Source organism: Oncorhynchus kisutch, linkage group LG12, assembly GCF_002021735.2.
Source record: "Oncorhynchus kisutch isolate 150728-3 linkage group LG12, Okis_V2, whole genome shotgun sequence".
NCBI lineage: Eukaryota > Metazoa > Chordata > Actinopteri > Salmoniformes > Salmonidae > Oncorhynchus > Oncorhynchus kisutch.
The window spans coordinates 28,021,387-28,031,691 of record NC_034185.2 but is presented as its reverse complement, the minus strand read 5'-3'; the positions used below and the strand labels follow the sequence as shown (position 1 = coordinate 28,031,691).

The following is a 10,305-nucleotide window of genomic DNA, read 5'->3' as shown; positions in this document are numbered from 1 at the left end:
CTTACACCCTCAATAACATCTGCTCATCACGTGTTTGTGACCAATAAAATTTGATTTGATTTTAATAGTATTTTTGTCATGAGATGCTGGATTGTTCCCTTCCATACTGCAGTGTTTGATCTAATTCATTCTGGGATTTTCTTTCTTCTTATGTTATTTAAATGAAGGGGAATATGAATTATTATAGACAACCCACAATATGATCTTACAATATTTCCAGACCACTGTAATTATTTGTAAATGTTTTAGGATAATTCTTTTTTTAAATGAAATCTTTCAACCTCATGCTGCATGGTATTGGTAGCCATACATGATTTCAGATTAAACATTGCTATGGTGATATGTACAATAAATAAGCCATTTGAATGACCTGTACATTGAATTTCATTTAATTACATTATTTTTCCTTGAATTAAAATTCATCTTTCTGTGGAGTGTGAATTCAAATTTAATTAAAATGTAAGAATTGAATTGAAATCAAAGAGCAAGTTGCAACTCAATTCATAATCGACCCCAACCCTGATGGTTAGGCAACATCGATACTGTAACAATTGTATATTTACACGCAAAATTAGACAACAAGAGATGTGCGTTTCCCACCCATTTAGCAACCCAGACCCAGCTAAGTGGAACCCAAGCACATCACGCCCCAGTCGCCGTCAGAACAGCATTGAGTGTTGCACTGCACATTTATTAGCTGACCACTTTCTTCTCTATGTCCCGTATCATCTTTAAAAATAAAGACAATTTAAAATAACATTTTCTACCTCAACTCATAAGCCATGGCTGGGAACTTCTGGCAGAGCTCGCATTAGTAAGTATTCTGTCCGAACGTGATGTATTAGGACTATGTATGGGAAAGAAACTCCATTGATTTGGGGCCTAGCTAGAGTTAGCAAGCTAGCTTGCTACCTAACTTCAGCTTGTCCGCCCACTCTAGTCTTATATTATGTATGTCAGTATTAGTGTACCGGACGAACATTTAGTGGTAATTTCTCTTAGTGGTAATTAGCTAGATATGAATGCTGAGATTTATTTGTAGAGCCAGCTAAGTATTTTTGTGCCTCTAGCGAGCTAGTTTGACAGCGTAGCCACACTGACATTAACTTTGTGCGTAGGTCATCAAGGCATTTTTGTGTTATTGTTTATTTCTGACGCACCGCTCTCAGATTTCCTATCAGCAGTTTTGTTGTTATGATACTGTGTGTATGAGAGGGCTCGTTGTGGTTGATTGTCTCCTCTATTTCACTAGTCTGCAGTGGGTCCTGGACAAGCAGGACCTGATGAAGGAGCGTCAGAAGGACATCAAGTTTATGTCTGAGGAGGACTACTGGAAACTGCAGATCTTCTTTGCCAATGGTATTTCATCAGACTCATATGCTATGATAAATATCTGTGGTGGGAATGGTTTTACTGTTAGGGAAATGGTACAATGTCACAACATTAATTACCCTCAAATCTCATTTGACACTACTCCTAGCAATAACCGGCAACAATGACCTATATTTACATTTGAGTCATTTAGCAGGAGCAATTCGGGTTAAGTGCCTTACTCAAGGGCACATGAACAGATTTTTCATCTAGTCTGCTCAAGGATTAGAACCAGCAACCTTTCAATTATGGGCCCAACGCTCTTAACCGCTAGGCTACCTCTTCATACACTACATGATCAAAAGCTTGTTGAACATCTCATTCCAAAATTATGGGCATTAATATGGCGTTGGTCCCCCCCTTTGCTGCTATAACAGCTTCCACTCTTCTGGGAAGGCTTTCCACTAGATGTTGGAACTAGAGGTCGACTGATTAATCGGAATGGCCAATTAATTAGGGCCGTTTTTATAACAATCGGAAATCGGTATTTTTGGACACCGTTTATTTTATTATTATTTACACCTTTATTTAATCTTTATTTAACTAGGCAAGTCACATGGTTGATGATATTACTAGTTTATCTAGCGTGTCCTGCGTTGCATATAATCGATGCGGTGCGTATCGTAGCTCCAATGTGTACCTAACCATAAACACCAATGCCTTTCTTAAAATCAATACACAGAAGTATATATTTTTAAACCTGCATATTTAGCTAAAAGAATTCCAGGTTAGCAGGCAATATTAACCAGGGGAAATTGTGTCACTTCTCTTGCGTTCATTGCACGCAGAGTCGGTGTATATGCAACAGTTTGGGCTGCCTAATTTGCCAGAATTTGACGTAATTATGACATAACATTGAAGGTTGTGCAATGTAACAGGAATATTTAGACTAATGGATGCCACCCCTTAGATAAAATATGGAACGGTTCTGTATTTCACTGAAAGAATAAACGTCTTGTTTTCGAGATGATAGTTTCCGGATTCAACCATATTAATGACCTAAGGCTCGTATTTCTGTGTGTTATGTTATAACTAAGTCTATGATTTGATAGAGCAGTCTGACTGAGCGATGGTAGGCAGCAGTAGGCTCGTAAGCATTCATTCAAACAGCACTTTTGTGTGTTTTGCCAGCAGGTCTTCGTTGTGCGTCAAGCATTGCGCTGTTTATGACTTCAAGCCTATCAACTCCCGAGATTAGGCTCGTGTAACCGATGTGAAATGGCTAGCTAGTTAGCGGGGTGCGCGTTAATAGCGTTTCAAACGTCACTCGCTCTGAGACTTGGAGTGGTTGTTCCCCTTGCTCTGCATAGGTAACGCTGCTTCGAGGGTGGCTGTCGTTGTTGTGTTCCTGGTTCGAGCCCAGGGAGGAGCGAGGAGAGTGACGGAAGCTATACTGTTACACTGGCAATACTAAAGTGCCTATAAGAACATCTAATTGTCAAAGTTTAATTATTTAAACCAAATTGAACATGTTTCATTATTTATTTGAGGCCAAATTGATTTTATTGATGTATTATATTAAGTTAAAATAAGTGTTCATTCAGTATTGTTGTAAGTGTCATTATTACAAATAACAAAAAAATTGGCCGATTAATCTGTATAGGCTTTTTTTGGTCCTCCAATAATTGGTATCGGTATAGGCGTTGAAAAATCATAATCGGTCGACCTCTAGTTGGAACATTGCTGCGGGGACTCGCTTACATGCTTCCACAACAGCATTCGTGAGGTTGGGTACTGATGTTGGGTACTGATTAGGCCTGGCTAGCAGTCGGCGTTCCTATTCATCCCAAAGGTGTTCTATGGGGTTGAGGTCAGGGCTCTGTGCAGGCCAGTCAAGTTCTTCCACACCAATCTCAACAAACCATTTATTATATGGATCTCGCTTTGTGCACGGGGGCATTGTCATGCTGAAAAAAAGTTTGAAGCACAGAATCATCTAGAATGTCATTGTATGCTGTAACATTAAGATTTCCCTTCACTGGAACTAAGGTTCCTAGCCCGAACCATGAAAAACAGCCCCAGACCATTATTCCTCCTCCACCAAACTTTACAGTTTGCACTGTGCATTCGTTGGACTGCCAAATGGTGAAGTGTGATTCATCACTCCAGAGAACAAGTTTCCTCTGCTCCAGAGTGTAATGGTGGCAAGCTTTGCACCACTCCAGCCAGCGCTTGGCATTGCGCATGGTGATCTTTAGGCTTGTGTGGCTGCTCGGCCATGGAAACTCATTTCATGAAGCTCCTGACAAACAGTACTGAAGTTGCTTCCAGAGGCAGTTTGGAACTCGGTAGTGAGTGTTGCAATTGACAATTTTTACGCGCTTCAGCGGTCGTGTTCTGTGAGGTTTTGTGGCCTACCACTTTGTTGCTCCTGAAGGTTTCCACTTCACAATAACAGCACTTAAAGTTGTGGGCAGCTCTAGCAGGGCAGAAATTTGACAAACTGACTTGTTGGAAAGGTGTCATCTTATGACGGTGCCGCGTTGAAAGTCACTGAGCTCTTCAGTATGGCCATCCTACTGCCAATGTTTGTCTATGGAGATTGCATGGCTGTGTGCTCGATTTTATACACCTGTCAGAAACGTGTGTGGCTGAAATGGCCGAATTCACTAATTTGAAGGAATGTCAACATACTTTTGTGTATACAGTGCATTCAGAAAGTATTAAGACCCCTTCACTTTTTACACATTTTGTTACGTTACAGCCTTATTTTAAAATGTATTAAATTGTTCTACTTACAATACCACATAATGACTAAGCAAAAACAGGTTTTCGGAAATGTTGGCCAGTTTTTATAAAAAATTAAAAAAACTGATGTCACATTGGCAGTGATTACAGCCTCAAGTCTTCTTGGGTATGATGCTACAAGCTTGGGAGTTTTCTCCCATTCTTCTCTGCAGATCCTCTCAAGCTCTGTCCAGTTGGATGGGGAGTGTCGTTGCCCAGCTATTTTCAGGTCTCTCCAGAGATGTTTGATCAGGTTCAAGTCCGGGCTCTGCCTGGGCCACTCAAGGACATTCAGTGAATTGTCCTGAGGCCTGCATGGTCTTGGCTGTGTGTTTAGGGTCATTGTCCTGTTGAAAGGTGAACCTTCACCCCAGTCTGAGGTCCTGAGCGCTCTGGAGTAGGTTTTCATCAAGGATCTTTCTGTACTTTGCTCCGTTCATCTTTCTCTCAATCCTGACTAGTCTCCCAGTCCCTGCCGCTGAAAAACATCCCCACAGCATGATGCTGCCACCACCATGTTTCACCGTAGGGATGGTGCCAGGTTTCCTCCAGACGTGATGCTTTGCATTCAGGACAATTAGTTAAATCTTGGCTTCATCAGACCAGAGAATCTTGCTTCTCCTGGTCTGAGGTGCCTTTTGGCAAACTCTAAGCAGGCTGTCATGTGCCTTTTACTGAGGAGTGGCTTCAGTCTTGCGACTCTACCATAAAGGCCTGAGTGCTGCAGAGATGGTTTGTGATTCTGGAAGGTTCACCCATCTCCATGGAGGAACTCTGGAGCACTGTCAGAGTGACCATCGAGATCTTGGTCACCTCCCTGACCAAGGCCCTTCTCCCCCAATTGCTCAGTTTGGCCAGCTCTAGGAAATCTTGGTGGTTCCAAACTTATTTCATTTAAGAATGATGGAGGCCACTGTGTTCTTGGGGACCTTCAGTGCAGCAGACATTTTTTGGTACCATTCACCAAATCTGTGCCTTGACACAATCCTGTCTTGGAGTTCTATGGACAAATCTTTTGACCTAATGGCTTGGTTTTTGCTCTAACATGCACTGTCAACTGTGGGAACCTATATAGACAGGTGTGTGCCTTTCCAAATCATGTCCAATCAATTGAATTTACCACAGATGGACTCCAATCAAGTTGTAGAAATGGCTCAAGGATTATCAATGGAAACAGGATGCACCTGAGCTCATAGCAAAGGGTCTGAATACCTATATAAATAAGGTATTTCTTTTTTTATATATATTTTTTTTATACATTTGCTAAATAAATCTAAACCTGTTTTTGCTTTGTCATTGTGTGTAGATTGATGAGGGAAATGTTTTATTTAATCTATTTTATAATAAGGCTGTAATGTAACAATGTGGATAAAGTCGAGGGGTCTGAATACTTTCCGAGTGCACTGTACAGTGTCATTTGTCTTGTAAGGTTTCTGTTTGACGCAATTGAGGTTAGATGTGCTTTGTGTTCAACGTATTGTTCTGTTCCAGTGATCCAGGCACTGGGGGAACACCTGAAGCTCCGCCAGCAGGTCATTGCTACAGCAACCGTCTACTTCAAACGTTTCTATGCCAGGTGCTTATGCCATTTTCATAACAACAACACTGTGTTCTATTCATCAGCTAATTATAAATGGCACTAGGGGAGCATTGTATAATATCTACAGTGCCACCACATGCGCCTAACTATTTTGCTGTATGACCTGGAATTGTAATTTAGAATAAAATCACCCAGATGATAATTGTTGGAATTATTATTTCACTGTACCGCAGCCCCTGAGTACCATGGAGAATACACTGAGCTCAGTTTTTCACCGTCATGCTTTCCCCATTACTACAAAGAAAACGACTTGTTACTTCAAGTATTTTTAATTGTGCTCCTACTTTTTTCAATTTAGGCGCATACATTTATTTTTATTTTTTAAACAGTCTCTGGAGACCTGAGCTTTGGGCCTCTTCCAAATCTCTTTCTATCTCTCCCCCTCTTTCTCTCTCTCTTTCTTATTTCTTCCTCTGCAGGTACTCCCTGAAGAGTATAGACCCAGTGCTCATGGCTCCTACATGTGTGTTCCTTGCCTCCAAAGTGGAGGTATATATGGCCTGATATCCCACTTCCTTTCCAGTTTTCATAGTCTGTGTGGGAGTAGGGATAGGGTTAACTGGTAGGGTTAACTGCTCTGTAACATAGTCTTTGATAGTGCAATTCACCCCCATCCTACTCCATGACAGCATCCTCAAAGCCCTTCTGTTACTGTCTCTTCCAGGAATTCGGTGTTGTTTCAAACACTCGTCTGATCTCTGCAGCTACGTCTGTGTGTAAGTAAGAAGACACGAAGCGTTTCCATTTAGATATGATCTTATATTTAAGATGACAAATACACTCTTGCTGTGGTACAAAGGCTACATTCATTCTGATGGGTTGCGTTCATTTGATGTCAAATCTAACAAGTGTTTTTGTTTTGTACAGTAAAAACAAGATTTTCCTATGCCTTCCCAAAGGAGTTCCCTTACAGAATGAACCATGTACGTCTGACCTAACCTTGCTGTTGAAATCATTTAGGGTGTGCTGTATGAACAGTTCTTAGGCTAAACAATGTAGTATTTATTATGAAGTTAAATGATTGAATATAATTCATTATTGTAGCTAGATGTTACGATCATGTTGCATTGTGGTGGGACCTATCTCTGAGGCAACACACTCACTATATTGTGGAATATTTATACTTAAGCAATAAGGTGGTGAGGTATATGGCCAAAAAGGCTGTTCTTAAGCACGACACAACCGTGGTTTATTGGCCATATACCACAAACCCTGGAGGTGCCTTAGTGCTATTATAAACTGGTTACCAATGTAATTAGAACAGTAAAAAGTAATGTTTAGTTATACCCGTGTTATACGGTCTGATATACCACGTCTTTCAGCCAAACAGCATTGAGTGCTCGAACCACCCAGTTTATAAACCAGTAGGAGTCCTTTATGTTGTGTGTTGTAGTTAGGTATCAGTATGTTGGCGTCTACGGAGACGCCACATTCCACAACTAGTGTTCGCAAGCCTATGGCAAAACTCCCATTGCCATGGGAGGTGATTTTGACCGTGGTCGGTTGCGTCTCCTCACCGGGGCGTATCTATCGCTGTGGCGCTAAGTGGAATACGATTGCAGCGCCGGTTATTTATCTACCTATTCCACGGAGTTGCCAGGACCACGTTGAGGCTGTCCTAACACCTTGTAGACAATTATTGATTCTCTGGTGGTGTGGCGCAATGGAGGTGATTATTCACACTGTAGGGGTTCAGTTAGCAGAATGTTGTTATTCCCAGATACTGGAAATATTCCCAAATACTTCCCAGATAATAGAGAGAAAAGGGATACAAGTTGAGACTATGACACTGATATATTTACTAAACTGAGTTTGCACTTCATTTGCTTTCCTCATTACAGGTATTAGAATGCGAGTTCTACCTACTAGAGCTCATGGTAAGTATAGAAGGTTTTTGTCTCTGTCACAATACATTCAATGCTAGATGTCATCAATTTGTTGGATGGATGGATTCATTAACTTATTTCATGAGTGTTCCAGGACTGCTGTTTGATAGTATACCACCCCTACAGACCCCTGCTGCAGTATGTGCAGGACATGGGGCAGGAGGACATGCTACTGCCATTGGCCTGGTATGTGGGTTTTTTCTTCTTTGTTTGCGGGAGCATGTATTGATTTGATATGAGGATATTGAAACACTGTCTTATTTCTCTACAGGAGAGTAGTGAATGACACGTATAGGACAGACCTCTGTTTGCTCTACCCTCCCTTCATGATCGCACTAGGTAAGACCTCACATTTCCTACTAGTAGATTCAGCTCAATAAAATATAGGTGAGGTGTTACACACATTCTTCCCCCTGCACCCACAGCATGTCTGCATGTTGCCTGTGTGGTGCAGCAGAAAGACGCCAGGCAGTGGTTTGCTGAGCTCTCTGTCGACATGGAGAAGGTACGGCCACACAAAACAAATGGCATATTAATACATCAATCGGAGGTGAAAGCTGATTGTCTGTGCAGTAACGTATATGCTCTGCTCAGATCCTGGAGATCATCCGAGTCATCCTGAAGCTGTACGACCAGTGGAAGAATTTTGACGACAGGAAGGAAATGGCTGCAGTGCTCAACAAGATGCCTAAACCCAAGCCGCCTCCCAACAGGTACAGAGATCTATCCTAATCTCACCTTAGTGTTTCACCTATATACTGTTAAAATGACCCCTTCACTTCCTGTCTCAACTAACTGTTTTCTGTTTTGTTGTGTACCAGTGAGAATGACCAGAGCTCCAGTGGAAACCAGAATAACTCTTACATCCAGTCATAGGCAATGGGACGTCCACCTCGGCTCATGTATGATAACTCATCAGATGGCCACAGGAATGCTGGCATTAGCCAATTGGCGGCAGCAGTCTTGTGTTTCCATCCCTCAACAGTTAAAGGGCGCGTTCCTGTGCCCAGGTGTTGCTAACGCATGACAGATCTTAAAACACCTGGATAGGTATTTTATGTATCAGCTAACCACATGTTATAGCAATATAGTGCCCGACCAGCACAGTTGATGACTTCGCTCGCAACCATTGGTTGATGCATTCAACGTCTGAGCAGGGGAACGCGACCAAAACCTTATGGACCTAACTGTGATAAACAGGAGGATGTAGTGAGGGAGGGGGGGACTATGAGTTGTGATGCTCCTGACTTCCTTGAAACACTCTCGGGGAACAATCATATAATATGGAGCTTCTTGGGGCCAGAGAACTTGATCATTAGTGATTGTGATGTGTGAGTGGCCCATTTGGCAGTGTCTTCATTCCTCAGGGAGAATAGTAGTCCTTTTTACTGGTATCGCTAAGATGATTGGACCCTGTACTGTTTGAGATGCGTTCTGAAAGGATGTAAGTCTGTTCGATTTTGTGACCTGATTGGATGTCCTGTTATCTAAGGTCTACGTTGATTGGTTACAGAGCTTATCAGGTGAAGTCATGGGGGAGAATGGAATTTCTGGGGGTATACCCGCTAGATTCAAGTGTCTTCATTACCTGTTACATCTCCAGCCTTTGTAAATAGCTTTACTCATGTCTTTCATTTCATCGTTTGTGTTTTACTTGATTGGGCAAATTTGCTTGGGTAGAAATCATGAAATGTATTTGCTGTCTGCTTCAAGTAAAACTGCTCAAATGTGTTTACTATCATGATGTAATTAGCCTGCAACAAAAACGTTTTATTTTTTATTCTGCTTTTTTTATGTGGAGAATTGTTAGGACCACATTTTTGGTGGGGAAGGCAGGTGGATTTTTAGCTGTGTGTTCTTGATTGCATATTGAATCAGTCCTACACAAGCCAGGGTCCAATGTTTTCTGTCTGCATGTACCATGTATTTAATCAAATTGAAGTGTCACAATACCTTTGTGTGCATATTTACTTGTAGATATTGATATATTTTCTGTACAGTAATACAGTGGGAGTTGTGTGTGTGTGTGAGAGGTTGTTTCTCTTGGTTTCTGTGATATGTACGTGTTCATCTGTGTCCAGAACTGGGTGCTTGAATGCCTTACAAAATAAGCTGTTTATCAAGGTAATAAGACTTACGAGCACACTGTCCTATTGCAGGGAAGTGATGTTTTTTGTTTGTTTTCGGGGGTGGGGGGGATATTTTAGTGGTCCCTTTGGGTGCATCCCAATAGTCTGAAGTGAATTCCTCTCCTTGTTATCGGTTGCTTCATATACACTGATGCGAAGTAAATCTAGATGAAATCAGGCTGTTGGTGGTTGTGCTCCATATTACTTTCACATACCGGCTGTTTGCAAGTCATGAAAGATAAAGGAGAGCGAGGTTCCAGCTTTTAGACTATTGAGATACAGCCTTTTGCCTCAGAGTTCCCTTCCCCTTTACAGGCTCCATCATTTGTCATATGTGTTTACTTGACTGACTGGGATGAGCCTACTAAGGTTTTCCCCCTGTCTCTATAGAAACACAACATGAAAATGTGTGGTTTGTCAAGTATTGGCTATTACTTGAACTGTATTTCTTTTTGAAAATCTATTGTGGTAATAAAATGAATATTGCAGTAACCAAATGGGTTGATGCAGCTATAGCTCCTTCTTTGCACGACTGAATGTGTTATATTATTTGTGTTTCAGGGGCATTCAACTGTTGCCTGACGCATGACCA

General features: G+C 41.5%; 1 protein-coding gene across 1 annotated transcript; it reads left to right on the top strand.

The window, feature by feature from the left end:
• Positions 1-633: 633 nt before the first annotated feature.
• LOC109900826 (cyclin-C) lies at positions 634-10,232 on the top strand. The gene is made up of 12 exons (XM_020496661.2): positions 634-814; positions 1,253-1,359; positions 5,590-5,674; positions 6,118-6,187; positions 6,363-6,414; positions 6,566-6,621; positions 7,540-7,575; positions 7,679-7,770; positions 7,856-7,923; positions 8,010-8,089; positions 8,179-8,297; positions 8,406-10,232. The coding sequence occupies exons 1-12, from the start codon at positions 783-785 to the stop codon at positions 8,458-8,460; spliced, it is 852 nt and encodes a 283-aa protein (XP_020352250.1). The 5' UTR covers positions 634-782; the 3' UTR covers positions 8,461-10,232.
• Positions 10,233-10,305: the final 73 nt, after the last annotated feature.

Excerpts from the sequence above, each read along its gene's own strand:
- LOC109900826 (XM_020496661.2), top strand. The coding sequence starts at position 783 with ATGGCTGGGAACTTCTGGCAGAGCTCGCATTA. Across the intron at positions 6,622-7,539 it reads TCCCTTACAGAATGAACCAT|GTATTAGAATGCGAGTTCTA; the intron begins GTACGTCTGACC and ends TCCTCATTACAG. Across the intron at positions 8,298-8,405 it reads CCCAAGCCGCCTCCCAACAG|TGAGAATGACCAGAGCTCCA; the intron begins GTACAGAGATCT and ends GTTGTGTACCAG.